Source organism: Tachypleus tridentatus, chromosome 3 (assembly GCF_004210375.1).
Source record: "Tachypleus tridentatus isolate NWPU-2018 chromosome 3, ASM421037v1, whole genome shotgun sequence".
NCBI lineage: Eukaryota > Metazoa > Arthropoda > Merostomata > Xiphosura > Limulidae > Tachypleus > Tachypleus tridentatus.
This window is the reverse complement of record NC_134827.1, coordinates 39,169,990-39,186,267: the sequence shown is the minus strand read 5'-3', so window position 1 is coordinate 39,186,267 and position 16,278 is coordinate 39,169,990. Positions and strand designations below refer to the sequence as shown.

Below are 16,278 nucleotides of genomic sequence, written 5' to 3'. Positions count from 1 at the left end.
TATGAATTTTTTTAATCATCTTGAAATAATAGAAATAATTGTAGAAACTCGCAGTGCACATGAAAGATTTGTAAACAACAGGAGCTAATGTTGGATGTGTTTTGTAAACAACAGGAGCTAATGTTGGATGTGTTTTGTAAACAGCAGGAGCTAATGTTGGATGTGTTTTGTAAACAACAGGAGCTAATGTTGGATGTGTTTTGTAAACAACAGGAGCTAATGTTGGATGTGTAGATGGTACACAGCATCATCACAGATATAATAATAAAGTATGATTGTTGAATACCACTATGAGTTACCTGCATTACTCCCTAGTATTCAGCCACATTGTGGTCTCCTTTTGAGTATCTAAGTTTTTGTTTAAGCCTAATTAGCACAAACAATGTTCATCTGAAGTCTTTGGGCAAGCCAAGCAATGGTGGTGAGTTTTCCATTGGGCTTTTTATCTTGAAGATTTTATTTCACCACATTTTCCATTTGCTTGGGGTTATTTTCTTGCTGGAATTGTTATCTGATGAGTTGTATTCATGTGGGTATATCATTATGGAGTAGAACCTGCCTGTACGTTTTGCAGTCAAACTGCCATCATTTGAAGTGCACTCTTATGTTGTACTGGTCCTCTACTTTGCTTGAATGTACATGTACAATGAGTGTGATACTATTTCTCTCTCTACCATCAAACAAACTGCTATTGATTGTTGGAGAACAAGTACCTCATATTAGTAGTGTTTCCAAATATCTACCTTTCCACTGATATCTCTCTGCTAACGTGCCTGTTACTGTACGTGAGATAACATTCGCACCCATATTTACTACAACAATGTTGGTAGTATCTGGATTTGACCATTTGATATTCCATTTTAAACATGTGGTATCATTTTTGGAAACTTTTAGATTTGCACCTCTATTTCCATTATTAACAGTTTCATGTACTTTCTTCAGAGTATTACATACAACTTCCAGTGAAATGTGAAGTGTTGTGATTTTTTGTGTGTGTTACTGACCAGTCAACAAATATTTCAGTCATGGAGGCCATGACTGTATTCATGCTACTACTGGTGGGCATAGTATGACTGCCTGTACCTTTATATTCTTAAAAGTGTGTGGCACTATTTAGCCAACCTTGAGGTCTTTTGCTAGTAACTTGATGAGTCATATAATGTAACCACACTTTATAATCTTTCACTGGTAACTTGGTGAGCCATAAGTCTTGTAACCACATTTTATAACCTTTCACTATCAACTTGGTGAGTCATATAAGTCTTGTAACCACATTTTATAATCTTTCACTATTAACTTGGTGAGTCATATAAGTCTTGTAACGACACTTTGTAATCTTTCACTATTAACTTGGTGAGTCATACAAGTATTGTAATCACACTATAATCTTTCACTTTTAACTTGGTGAGTCATATAAGTATTGTAACCACACTTTGTAATCTTTCACTAGTAACTTGGTGAGTCATATAAGTATTGTAACCACACTTTGTAATCTTTCACTAGTAACTTGGTGAGTAATATAAGTATTGTAACCACACTGTAAGTTTTCACTGGTAACTTGGTGAGTCATAATTGTTCATAGTTAAGACACTGAAACTTTGCTAATTTTATAATTAATGCATGTTTTAGTTTTGTATTTGAAAGTTGTGTATAGTGGCATCAAATTAGTCAGGAAAATATTTTCTTAAGGGTCCCAATCACGAAGGTTGTGACACAAAGTTTATAGTTGATCATAATGTTATATGAACGTTGTTCGCTCTTCTATGTAAAATATTTTCTTCTATGTAAAATATAGTTTCATAATGTTAAGGGTGCCCAATCAGGGTCCCAAGGTTGTGACACAAAGTTTATAGTTGATCATAATGTTATATGAACGTTGTTTGCTCTTCTATGTAAAATATTTTCTTAAGGGTCCCAATCACGAAGGTTGTGACACAAAGTTTATAGTTGATCATAATGTTATATGAACGTTGTTTGCTCTTCTATGTAAAATATTATCTCAACCCAAACGGGCCGATTTTGCATATATATTTCTCTACAAGTGGGTTTTCTCGACATCACTGATTATAATTTCTCAAGATGTTTATTTGCTGTATGCTTTTGATTGTAGATGCTGCTAAGTGTGCTCTGTGTTTATGGATGCGTGTTGTATTCCAAACAACAGCAAGAGGTAAGTGTCGTCTCTGTTTTTTACCGTTTCATACTATATTTATTCTGGATTAACCCTTTTCTGAATTTGTGTTCAGGTTGTCTTCCTTTGGTGAATCAAATTATCTAACAACTATTAAATAGCCTTCCTTTTTGGTGAACCAAGTTGTGTAATAACTGTTAACTAGCCTTCCTTTGGTGAATCAAATTATCTAACAACTATTAAATAGCCTTCCTTTTTGGTGAACCAAGTTATGTAATAACTGTTAACTAGCCTTCCTTTGTGAATCAGATTATCTAACAACTATTAAATAGCCTTCCTTTGGGGAAGCAAGTTATGTAATAACTGTTAACTAGCCTTCCTTTGGTGAATCAAATTATCTAACAACTATTAAATAGCCTTCCTTTTTGGTGAACCAAGTTATGTAATAACTGTTAACTAGCCTTCCTTTGGTGAATCAGATTATCTAACAACTATTAACTAGCCTTCCTTTGGGGAAGCAAGTTATCTAACAGCTACTAGCTAGCCTTCCTTTTTGTTTTGTTTTAGAAGACAATATTTTATTATTGAAATATATTTGAATTGACCTATCTGTCTGTAATGCTCTCTTCATCAGTAATGTTTGATTCTGGATTGATAGAATCTTGTTAAAGTCACTCTCAAGTGGAGATTTTTTGTAACTTGTTTTAAAATTATTAATTTCTTATGTTTAGAGAAAGACACTAAAATGTTAGGAAAAACCTAAGTGACATGATAGTTTACAATAAAGATTTGTACTGTTTGTTAATAATTGGTTACAAAACTTGGGTGGTCGCAATGATTAATGGGCTCGACCATCATCTTGAAGTCTCTTATTCAAATCTCAGTTGAGTCAATATGATATATTAATTTTTAAATTGCTGTATTTATTTTCTTATATTTTTATTATCTTATTTGCAATAAACCTTTTAGATATTTATAAAAAGTACGAATACAGTTATAAGGACAAATGAGGAACAGTACCATCTATAATAATAAAAGTATGTGTGTGCATGTGTGACCACCATAGCTGCAAGAGGAAAGAACCTAGAGACCCGAAACTTTTTAAGGATATGAAGGAGACCTTGAGGGTGTGCGTCTGTGTATTATTTCTAGATTTGACCCAAAAATTGCCCTATAGTCCTTAAGTCCCATAATTTTGTTTCCTGAATATCTCTTGACAGTATCATCATCTTCCAATTCTTAATTAATCAATTAAATATGTTAATTAATTAACAGTATATGGAGATTTTCTGTTAAATATTGTTGAATAAAGAGATATTCAAAAAATGTGCTGGAATGAACATAAAATTGTGAAAAATTGACATATTTTACTAAAAGTGAACAAAATTCAGTAGGGTATGAGACCAAACATATCCGATCCATTCAGAAGCAACACAGAAGGAAACAAATTCATCAGGATCTCCCAGGACTTACATAAGAGATCCTCAGGATACCAGGGAAAGTTTACTTCAGTGAAGTTTGGGAAGGGATATCAAGCAAAATAGTTAAAGAAAATTTGATGCATCAAAACACTGTTAACCCTTTCATGACAGGTCAGGGTTCAAATGTCATGTCATCATATTTGTTGACTTGCGTTCAAAATTTTATTGAACTACCATTTTACAATTTCATGTAAGTTTGGAATCAAACTGTGGATTCTAATTCAACCTTTAATATTATATATGAATTAATTTATTAATTTAAAAGTAAGTATTCAAAGAACACATTTAAATGTAGATTTTAATGAATCACGTGGTACACTTAATGCAGAGCTGTTTAAAATTAGATGGTAGTGGTGTCAAATTTATAATTTTGTAGAAGTCAGGAACTCAAATTACCAATATTTACAAGGTGTAATATAAAATAAGTACCTTATATCATTTACTGAGATATGGCTTATGTATTGAATCAAACACAATGGCCCCATTCATTTCTTTCAATTTTTTGAAACAGTTTCTTATATGCTCTTACCACAGTATGTGACATGTGATTAACCTGTCAATAGTTTAAAGTGTCCACAGAGTGGTTTTTCCCACCATTTTAATCTTTGAAAAGACTTCCATACATTTTCGATCCATGTTTTCAATGAGGTAGGTTGTGTCTTTAGTCTGCTCAAAGTTTCATATTTTATAAAATCTGAGAAAAACTTTAGTTACGAAGGTTAATAAATTACAGTGGAATTCTATGGTATCAGTTAGTTATTCATGATCTTTTGGTTATTTATCTGTATATATAAAACCTAAACAAAATTTTGATATCTTCCATGTGTGAAATTTTAAAAGGCTTAGCAACCTATGTCCAACAACAACCGAGTACAAAGGTTGTACCGAGAAGAGATAATTGTTTGCTTTATTTCTTGGTTTATTGTTCTATATTTTAAGAAAAATAAGTTTAATAATTTATTTCTAAATAGGAATAATTTATATATACATATGTATGATAATTGAAATGTTACTGTATATTCTTTGTCCATATTTTCTGTGCTCTAGAGAGCTGGAAATAAACAAGATTATCAATCGTAGAAACAAATATTAACTGTTTTGTATACTTTACAGAAAAGATACCTGAAAGTAAACACTAAAAGTGAGTTTTACAAGTCTGATTATAAGAAAGGAGCTCAGATGGATGGTAGAACACCACGACATGCTTCTAAAAGTGAGACAGTTTCTCCCAACATGCGAGATGTGGCTAGGCAGAGGAGAGCCAAGCTGGCTAATGGCTATTAAAAGATTGGATTTTCTTTAAGTTCACTTTGAGTTCAAGAGTACATTTTGTTAATGTTTTATCTTAAAACAATCCTCGTGTGGGGGTGGAGAGTATAATACAGATGAGCAGCTGTTGATAAACATTGAACAGAGATAATGCACAGTAAATGGAAACACTTATTCCGTGGGAGAGTTTACGTCACTCGGTGTATAATCATAACAGTGTATATAATAGTTTTTAATGTCTATGCTTTATTATATTTGTAACTTCTTTTATTTCTGCTATAGTATTCCATGTAGCTTGTAATTCAAAAAACAATAAAGTGTATCTTGTAAGTGATAAAACTGAAAATGTAAATTGTCTTACAAGTAATTGTTTTGATGATATAGTTGTGAGCCCACGGATACTTTAGACTGTCACATGCTTCAGATGTTTTAGATTTTATTCTATTTACATGTGCTCTGTTATTTTTTCCTGAACTTTTATTTAAATCAAAAATTAATTTATATGATTGTTTGTTAACAGCTGAAACCTGTTGGTTCTGTGGCTTACCAATTTTATCTTGATGTTTTTAAAATTTATGAGTAGTTTGCCAATTCCCTTTAGTAATATCTTGATGTTTTTAAAATATATTCATAGCATGCCATTTTTATTTAGTAATATCTTGGTGTTTTTAAAACATGTTATGATGTTTTATTGTTGATAAGATAATTTTTATACTTTGGAAACATAAAATACTATTATTTTCTATAGAGGTTTCTCCGATAAGTTCAGTGAACTTTGTTTTCTTCAAGTGTAGTAGTAAGTGACATGTATTGAAATAGACTTATTCTTCTAGAAGCTCTTCCTGGGATATTAGTAACACACTGTTTAATATTTCATCACCTTCACCTTTACACTGAGGGTTGCAAATTAAACCAAAACGCCCTGTCAGTAGATTGCTGATGAATAAGTGAACTGGTGATCTACTTAAAGGTTAGAGCAAGAATCACTTTTTTTGTGCAAACGGATACGTCTACCGACTATTTTTTTATAACATTAGTAACTTTGATGTACAAAGAAGTAACATTATTGAATTTGTGTATTTCTGCTTTAATTGTCTTCACAGTGAATAGATTTGTAATCACAAGCACATGTCTTTCAAATACCATTTATTATAGCTCTGTAGTCAGTGGGTTTTATCCAGAAAGCTGATACACAGAAATTGGTTCTTGTAAAATAGTTGATACTTCCAAGATTCTGAAACTTTAAATTCGTCACCGATGGTTGCCATACTGATGTTTATATATTGTTTAAAGATTGTATGTCATTCAGTGTCTAGTAATTTCAGTTTAGATACAGTTCTCTTTAAATTCAAGATTGGTTAGTGGTGTTATGAAATTGTTACAAATATGTGGGTAGCAGATAACAGGTCCTAACATGTCACAGATGACAACTCCTAACAATGCTCTGACTCAAGTTGAGTGCATTGTATCTATGAATACCAAAGAAAATAGCTGATTAAATAACGGATGAGAGAGTTTATGGATCTTTCTAATTTATCTAGATATCTTGGAATGTGATACAACAATAGTTTTAGTCATAACTACAGAGTATATTAGTATTTTATTAACATATGAACACCTTATTTCTTTGGTACTGTCCACTCTGCTTCATCTCTCACTTGACTAACTACAGAGTATATTAGTATTTTATTAACATATGAACACCTTATTTCTTCAGTACTGTCCACTCTGCTTCATCTCTCACTTGACTAACTACAGAGTATATTAGTATTTTATTAACATATGAACACCTTATTTCTTCAGTACTGTCCACTCTGCTTCATCTCTCACTTGACTAACTACAGAGTATATTAGTATTTTATTAACATATGAACACCTTATTTCTTCAGTACTGTCCACTCTGCTTCATCTCTCACTTGACTAACTACAGAGTATATTAGTATTTTATTAACATATGAACACCTTATTTCTTCAGTACTGTCCACTCTGCTTCATCTCTCACTTGACTAACTACAGAGTATATTAGTATTTTATTAACATATGAACACCTTATTTCTTCAGTACTGTCCACTCTGCTTCATCTCTCACTTGACTAACTACAGAGTATATTAGTATTTTATTAACATATGAACACCTTATTTCTTCAGTACTGTCCACTCTGCTTCATCTCTCACTTGACTAACTACAGAGTATATTAGTATTTTATTAACATATGAACACCTTATTTCTTCAGTACTGTCCACTCTGCTTCATCTCTCACTTGACTAACTACAGAGTATATTAGTATTTTATTAACATATGAACACCTTATTTCTTCAGTACTGTCCACTCTGCTTCATCTCTCACTTGACTAACTACAGAGTATATTAGTATTTTATTAACATATGAACACCTTATTTCTTCAGTACTGTCCACTCTGCTTCATCTCTCACTTGACTAACTACAGAGTATATTAGTATTTTATTAACATATGAACACCTTATTTCTTCAGTACTGTCCACTCTGCTTCATCTCTCACTTGACTAACTACAGAGTATATTAGTATTTTATTAACATATGAACACCTTATTTCTTTGGTACTGTCCACTCTGCTTCATCTCTCACTTGACTAACTACAGAGTATATTAGTATTTTATTAACATATGAACACCTTATTTCTTCAGTACTGTCCACTCTGCTTCATCTCTCACTTGACTAACTACAGACAAGAGGAGATGTTCCTTCAGTTAAACTCTGGATTAGAAGTTAGAGAGCTATGTTAGAATTTGTTTGATACCACAAGACGTTACCCAAACTTTTAAGTTATCAGTGCATTACGAAAATGTTAGCTATTTAACTGCCTATCTTCTGTTTTGTTAATAGTTCAAAATCATGGATGGTATCTGTAAGCCTCAGTAGCTTTAACATGTTAAATGCAATATAAATAATGTTTTTATAAATGATTCTGGCTTCAGTGTGAAGTAATAATATCTAATATTACAGTTAGGTTATTTATATTACAGGTTATTTTGTATTTAGTGAATTAACTGCAGGAAAAGTTCTGTTATGTAAAAACTTTGGAAAATATTCCGGTATCACTGTATCGAAATAAGAGAAAGTTATTGTTTTCATAAATAAATACTATAACTGGTTCCTTGTCCATTTCTTCACCATACCATACTTTATCGATTTGCTTGTTTCTATATGTTTATATTCATTTTGTTTTCAGCCAGATGATTTTAAATTTTGAAAGAGTTATTTTCTCTATGGTTGTTTAGTTTGTAGAAATCGTGTGTCAGTTTGATTTGGGAGGTTTTAATTTTGCAGTTACTTAATAATTGAAATACAGTATTTTAACATGATTTTAATGCTGTAGAAGTCTAGTTGTTTGATGTTGACTAGAGTTTTGGGATGTTTAAAGAAAAGAAATAAACAGAAATTATTTACTTTATCAAGAGGTAAACATTTATCAAACAGATGCCCAGTCTTAACACAAACAACTGATGTAGTTTAAAATTATAACTGTATGTTTGTATGTGTTATCTGAGGTTTGGTCATATTGTCTACAATTACAATGTAATAATAATAAATTTATAATAAAAATATAATGAAATGAATATTCATTTTTAAAAAACCTGTTATTATTGTTGTTTTGATATATTAAGTCTTCCTTCTTCTAGTTGTCTAGTATCACTTCATTTTTGTTTTTCATGTTTCTTTTTCAAACCAAGATTTTATTAATTATGAATTTCTAAGTGTCACTAAGACATACTTTAAATTTTCATAAGATTTTCTACTATTCCCTAGAGAATTTCTTATATGGTTGCTTTCCCCTGGAGAATTTCCTTTATGGTCACTCTCCCCTAGAGGATTTCCTTTATGGTTATTCTCCTCCAGGTGATTTCCTTTATGGTTATTCTTCTTCAGATGATTTTCTTTATGGTTATTCTTTTCCAGATGATTTCCTTTATGGTTATTCTCCTCCAGATGATTTCCTTTATGGTTACTCTCCCCTAGAGGATTTCCTTTGTGGTTATTCTCCCCTAGAGGATTTCCTTTGTGGTTATTCTCCCCTAGAGGATTTCTTTTATGGTTATTCTCCCCTAGAGGATTTCCTTTTATGGTTATTCTCCCCTAGAGGATTTCCTTTGTGGTTATTCTCCCCTAGAGGATTTCCTTTTGGCTTATTCTCCTATAGATGATTTTTTTGTGGTTGCTCTTCCCTAAATGATTCCTTTGTGGGTTCAATTCCCCATGGTGTATACAGCAGATAGATTAATGTGGCTTTGTTATAAAACAAACATACCAACAGTTCTAAAATTGATTAAGCCTGTTTGTGTGACCAGTAATCCTTGTTATTGTGTAATCTTTCTGACTAAATCTTTAAACAAATCTGACAGATATTCTCTTTACCTGCTTTTATTTTTATAGTTGACATTATTTTTTTGACCAAAGATTGTTAACCATAGTCATCGGTCATTGGTAGATTGTTCAAAACATGATTATCTCTATGTCTGGTGAGTGCTGTGTGTTGTGTATGTTGTTATATAGTTGTGATTGCTTGATTCAGTTCACCTCTGTGTCTAGTGATGGCTGTGTGTTGTGTATGTTGTTATATAGTTGTGATTGCTTGATTCAGTTCATCTCTGTGTCTGGTGAGGGCTGTGTGTTGTGTATGTTGTTATATGGTTGTGATTGCTTGATTCAGTTTATCTCTGTGTCTGGTGAGGGTTGTGTGTTGTTATTCAGCTATGATTGCTTGGACTTTGGTCACCTCGTGTGTTTGCACCATACAAGTTATGTTTATATGTGTTGTTATCTTCTCACTCCTATTACTTGCACAGTCAATGTTGTTTTCTTAGTTACCGTAGTGTACTGCTCTATGAATATAGCTGAAAATGGTAATGAAGATTTCCACCAGACCCTGCACTTTGAAATATAACTCGTACTGTTACTATACTGAAATATTCTCATTGGAAGTTTTATTTTGACTTCCTATTACCTTAAGTGGCTTTTCAAGTAAGATATGTGCTCTTTATTTTATTAAATTAGCTTTATGTTTTGTTTCTAGGTCACCATTTCTAGTTAATTATATTTTATTTTGATAGACTGGTTTTACTAGTTACTTTTTAATCAAAGATTAGGGAAGCAATAACCTACTAGAGAATTCCTACATCTATTCTGTTGACGTGAAGAGTAGGTTGCATGAGTTACGATGTGATATATGTCTGATATCTGCAACTGTTGAATTGAAGAGTAGGTTGCATGAGTTACGATGTGATATATGTCTGATATCTGTAACGCTGTTGACTTGAAGAGTAGGTTGCATGAGTTACGATGTGATATATGTCTGATATCTGTAACTCTGTTGACTTGAAGAGTAGGTTGCATGAGTTATGATGTGATATATGTCTGATATCTGTAACTCTGTTGACTTGAAGAGTAGGTTGCATGAGTTACGATGTGATATATGTCTGATATCTGTAACACTGTTGACTTGAAGAGTAGGTTGCATGAGTTACGATGTGATATATGTCTGATATCTGTAACTGTTGAATTGAAGAGTAGGTTGCATGAGTTACGATGTGATATATGTCTGATATCTGCAACTGTTGAATTGAAGAGTAGGTTGCATGAGTTACGATGTGATATATGTCTGATATCTGTAACGCTGTTGACTTGAAGAGTAGGTTGCATGAGTTACGATGTGATATATGTCTGATATCTGTAACTCTGTTGACTTGAAGAGTAGGTTGCATGAGTTACGATGTGATATATGTCTGATATCTGTAACTCTGTTGACTTGAAGAGTAGGTTGCATGAGTTACGATGTGATATATGTCTGATATCTGTAACTCTGTTGACTTGAAGAGTAGGTTGCATGAGTTACGATGTGATATATGTCTGATATCTGTAACACTGTTGACTTGAAGAGTAGGTTGCATGAGTTACGATGTGATATATGTCTGATATCTGTAACTGTTGAATTGAAGAGTAGGTTGCATGAGTTACGATGTGATATATGTCTGATATCTGTAATGCTGTTGACTTGAAGAGTAGGTTGCATGAGTTACGATGTGATATATGTCTGATATCTGTAACTGTTGAATTGAAGAGTAGGTTGCATGAGTTATGATGTGATATATGTCTGATATCTGTAACTGTTGAATTGAAGAGTAGGTTGCATGAGTTACGATGTGATATATGTCTGATATCTGTAACTGTTGACTTGAAGAGTAGGTTGCATGAGTTACGATGTGATATATGTCTGATATCTGTAACTCTGTTGACTTGAAGAGTAGGTTGCATGAGTTATGATGTGATATATGTCTGATATCTGTAACTGTTGACTTGAAGAGTAGGTTGCATTAGTTACGATGTGATATATGTCTGATATCTGTAACTCTGTTGACTTGTTCTTTGGGTACTTTTTCTTGATGCACTGTTATGTCCTCCATTTGATGCTGATGTTTTGTGGTGAACAGGTATAGGCTAATAGAAGTGCTACATCTATAGTCTCTTTGTTGTGTTGTCTTGTGGGTACTATTCAGATCAATCACCCTCCTACACTGATTTAGTTTCATCACAAAGAAATGGTCTACCATTGTTCCTGTAACTGTCTGCCTTCTCTGCACTATAGGTTGCAATCTTAAATGTTTAATAATAATGGTTGTTGCTTGTGCTTAATTTAGTCCTGTATCAGTTTTATTCTCAGAAGTCCAGAAATGATGGTAAAAGTAAGCAGGTTCTCGTTGTGTAGTAATCCACATAAATAGAAAGCATGTTTCACATGACACATAACTCTCACAGGAGTGATATTAAAAACAGCTTACTGAATTCAAGATGGAGAACAAGAGGAAGTGAAAAGGGAAGTCTAATGCTAAGCCTAATCATTTATGAAATTAAAATTTATTTTTTTTAAACATCATTTTAATTCTAAAATGTTTTTGTTGACCATCCCAAAACTACACTTTTTGTATCCACATTATCTGTTTAACATTTTCTTAATGAGTCTTTCTAGTGGCTAAACTTATTATTTTGTAACGAGCAAGATGCATCGTTAAAATGAGTGAAAAAATCCAATTTTGTTCTTCATATGTGATCTATGTTCACAGAAGATACTTTAGAACATAGATAATTATTTGTACATATAGTTTACTGTCTTTATATTGTTAGTTTGTTTTTATTTGATTTTATTTGGATGTTTAGTATTTTAGAGACACCTCAAGTCTTGTCTTTTGTAGAATGAAATGTTAGACACTTTTGTGAACATCTTTCCTTGTATTGAAAGAAAAACTAGGTCATCACCATTGAGTCCTTATTTATGTGATGTCTCGTAGTTTGTGGGTTTAATCATATTTTGCATATTTTGGTGAGAGTGATGTTTCAAGTAACAATGTTTTCAAACACAAGTATCATAAAAGACTTAACATACAGCCTGAACTACTGTCCAACAAACAGATGTATCATAAAAGACTTAACATACAGCCTGAACTACTGTCCAACAAACAGATGTATCATAAAAGACTTAACATACAGCCTGAACTACTGTCCAATAAACAGATGTATCAAAGAAGACTTAACATACAGCCTGAACTACTGTCCAACAAACACAAGTATCATAAAAGACTTAACATACAGCCTGAACTACTGTCCAATTAACAGATGTATCATAAAAGACTTAACATACAGCCTGAACTACTGTCCAACAAACAGATGTATCAAAGAAGACTTAACATACAGCCTGAACTACTGTCCAACAGACAGAATTGTCAGATAAAGTTAGTAAAATTACTGTCAACTTATGGACATACACAAGTATCAGAAGATTATAATGAATAATTTGGTTAACATGATAATAGTTGACATCAACAGACATTAAAATAAAAACATTGTTACAAATCTCAATGATGTAGGATAATGATAAATACTATGTTTATTACATTTTTTAAGTTGAAAGATGGGAGAAATCTGATGTTATTATGTGTGTTTTGTATCTGATTGTTTTATTATGAGTTATTATTGAAAACTAATACAAGTGGTCCACAAACATCCTGGTTACAGGGTTTAAAACTAGGTTAAATTGTGACAGGACATATTGTTTGGTAAACATGTAAGTTTCCCACAGACATCTGGGTTTAAAACTAGGGTAAATTGTGACAGGACATATTGTTTGGTAAACATGTAAGTTTTCCACAGACATCTGGGTTTAAAACTGGGGTAAATTGTGACAGGACATATTGTTTGGTAAACATGTAAGTTTCCCACTGACCTCTGGGTATAAAACTTGTGTAAATTGCCCATGAACATCTTGGTACAAAGTTTAATATAAAAGAATTTAAAAGTTTTGTTAAAGGCTTAGAAATTTCTTCAAGTTTTCAAATATTTAATAAAGAAAATTTACAGTTCATCGTAGTCACATGTTTCTACTTGTAATCAGTGTTTTTTATCAGTGTTAACTTGAAAGATTTTAGAAGATTTAACTTTTAACATAAACATGTGGTAGAAGGGAGTTTCCTGACATTGTAGAATATTTACCATTAAGGCCTGTAAGTTGGTGCTTGTTAGCTGTAAGAAATTAAAAACATCAGATAGGTGTTTTATCAATAAGTTTTCTTTCTAAATAGGCTTGTGTCAGGTTTTATTGTGCCAGTTAATGTAAGTTAGTGTTATGTAATGATTTGTGGCATTTGTCAGGTTTCTTATTTTAAAGATGTTTCTTTATGAATTATACAAGTAAAAAGAGGCATTTGAAATGCTATATTGCCATCTACACTTTGTAAACATGTACATATTATGAAATATTTAATATTTTCATAGTTTGTGAAAATGAACGTGTTTTGTTTGCTAATTCAGTGTAAAAGATTTGGATTACAACATGATATAAATTCTGTTTTGGAGTTTCTCTTGACAACTGTTACTTCACTACTCAAGTGGATTTTGTTGTATGTAACTTAGAGTTACTCTTATCTGTATAGATGAAACTCTGGATTCATCATTTTTCTTATGTTTAAAATAAATTTAGATTTTGCAGATGTCTTAACTTCCTACGTAACAGCAAGTATAGCAGGGTGAAGACGAATAATCAATTTTATTTATTCTTTGATGTTACTGAGAGTAGATTATGATGGAATTGAAACTCTAAAATCAAGCATGATCATCAGAATTGTACTGCAAGATGTATGTACTTTTATTGATTGTAGTTTGAGGTTTCATATGTTTTACACATAACCAAATGTTCAAGATGTTAATATGTGCACAGGTTATGTCGATGGTAGAATTTCTAAAAGGACTAAGCTGAATTCTGGTTAGAAATGTGTTGCAGATGATTGTATAGTTTAAGTTCCATCCGCTAATCTTTCCATTGTTTTTGTTAAATAGCTTTTCTTAGACCTGTGGTTTACCAAATATTTTGTTTCGACTTAGAGTTGTCTCCAACCCCAGGTGCACAATGTCATGGGTTTTCTCTTCACTTTAGGAGTGGCAGATAAGACTGTCTTCCATTCCACCGTGGCAGTTTATCACTACCATTGCTGATTCAAGAAATACCATTTTAGGAGGGGTTTCGTCCTTGGTTTAATTCATTTAATGTTTTGACTCGTCATGGTTACTATCAGCTCTGATATTTTGATAATCTCCATTGTCCACTCACTTTTCAAACTTTCTATTAGGCATCCAGTAGTTATTCTAGTTCAATTGAAAGCATCAATTTTCATAATATTCTCAACATATTTTGTGTCTGTTCTCTTGCAAACCGACCGGTAAGTTGGTAGACAGTTAATGAAATGGGAATGAATGAGGTTTGAAAAGATCTTTTATTGTAGATATGTCAAAAATGTAATAAGTTGTAATACAAGTTTTTGCTTGAATAAAATATTTTTCATGTTATCACCTGGAATTGTTTATTATTAACATTTTAAATCAGGTATTGCATATGTAGTCAGAATAATGTAAGATGGGTGTGATTAATTATCGTAAAGTTTATTTGAATATCGTATAAATAATTACATTACTACTGACACTTGCTACATTTCATGACAGATTGAATACAGTCTCATCTGTGATAGACAGAACAGATGGTTATAATAAATCAGTAAATAACTGGAAATGATTTGTTCAGTAACAGGTTATTGGTGACAAAGAAGGGTCAATGTCTCCGAATGTAATATCCTACTTGTTCCTAGCTGAGACAGAGATTGTATGTAAAATAATGTCTAGTCCAGCACGTTTGTTTACCCTAATCCACGTGTTCCATAAAATGATAACCTACAGTTTGTTTACCCTAATCCAGGTGTTCCATAAAATAATAATCTACAGTTTGTTTACGCTAATCCAAGTGTTCCATAAAATAATAATCTACAGTTTGTTTACCCTAATCCAAGTGTTCCATAAAATAATAATCTACAGTTTGTTTACCCTAATCCAAGTGTTCCATAAAATAATAACCTACAGTTTGTTTACCCTAATCCAAGTGTTCCATAAAATAATAATCTACAGTTTGTTTACCCTAATCCAAGTGTTCCATAAAATAATAATCTACAGTTTGGTTACCCTAATCCAAGTGTTCTATAAAATAATAATCTACAGTTTGTTTACCCTAATCCAAGTGTTCCATAAAATAATAACCTACAGTTTGGTTACCCTAATCCAAGTGTTCTATAAAATAATAATCTACAGTTTGTTTACCCTAATCCAAGTGTTCCATAAAATAATAATCTACAGTTTGTTTACCCTGATCCAAGTGTTCCATAACAAAATGACCTACAGTTTGTTTACCCTAACCCAAGTGTTGCATAAAAAATAATCTACAGTTTGTTTACCCTAATTCAGGTGTTCCATAAAATAATAATCTACAGTTTGTTTACTCTGATCCAAGTGTTCCATAAAATAATAACCTACAGTTTGTTTACCCTAATTCCGGTGTTCCATATTAAAGAAGTCAGGCGCAGTAATCTTACATTTTACAATGTTTATTTACCATTTTGTACCTAACTCTTAATATTTTACACTTTACTGTGTTCATGTACCATTTTATACACAGTTGCTAATACACCGGGGCCCGGCATGGCCTAGCGCGTTAAGGCGTGCGCTTCGTAATCTGAGGGTCGCGGGTTCGCGCCCGCGTCGCGCTAAACATGCTCGCCCTCCCAGCCGTGGGGGTGTATAATGTGACGGTCAATCCCACTATTCGTTGGTAAAAGAGTAGCCCAAGAGTTGGCGGTGGGTGGTGATGACTAGCTGCCTTCCCTCTAGTCTTACACTGCTAAATTAGGGACGGCTAGCACAGATAGCCCTCGAGTAGCTTTGTGCGAAATTCCCAAACAAGCTAATACACCTACACTTCCGGTATGTATCTAACATTTTCTACACAGTTCCTAATGTTCCTTCACTTCCGGTGTTTAACATTTTCTACACAGT

At 32.5% G+C, this 16,278-nt stretch overlaps 1 protein-coding gene across 4 annotated transcripts in view; it reads left to right on the top strand.

The window, feature by feature from the left end:
* The window catches only part of LOC143246724 (phosphatidylserine synthase-like), a 65,384-nt gene extending 50,636 nt beyond the window's left edge, over positions 1-14,748 (top strand). For 2 of the 4 annotated variants that reach the window (XM_076493815.1, XM_076493814.1), the window contains 2 exons: positions 2,111-2,170; positions 4,726-14,748. In XM_076493815.1, coding sequence (XP_076349930.1) covers positions 2,111-2,170; positions 4,726-4,896 — 231 coding nt within the window. In that variant the 3' untranslated portion in view covers positions 4,897-14,748. The remainder of the gene's footprint in view (positions 1-2,110; positions 2,171-4,725) is intronic. The other 2 variants (XR_013026112.1, XR_013026113.1) reach the window with 2 other exon arrangements.
* Positions 14,749-16,278: the final 1,530 nt, after the last annotated feature.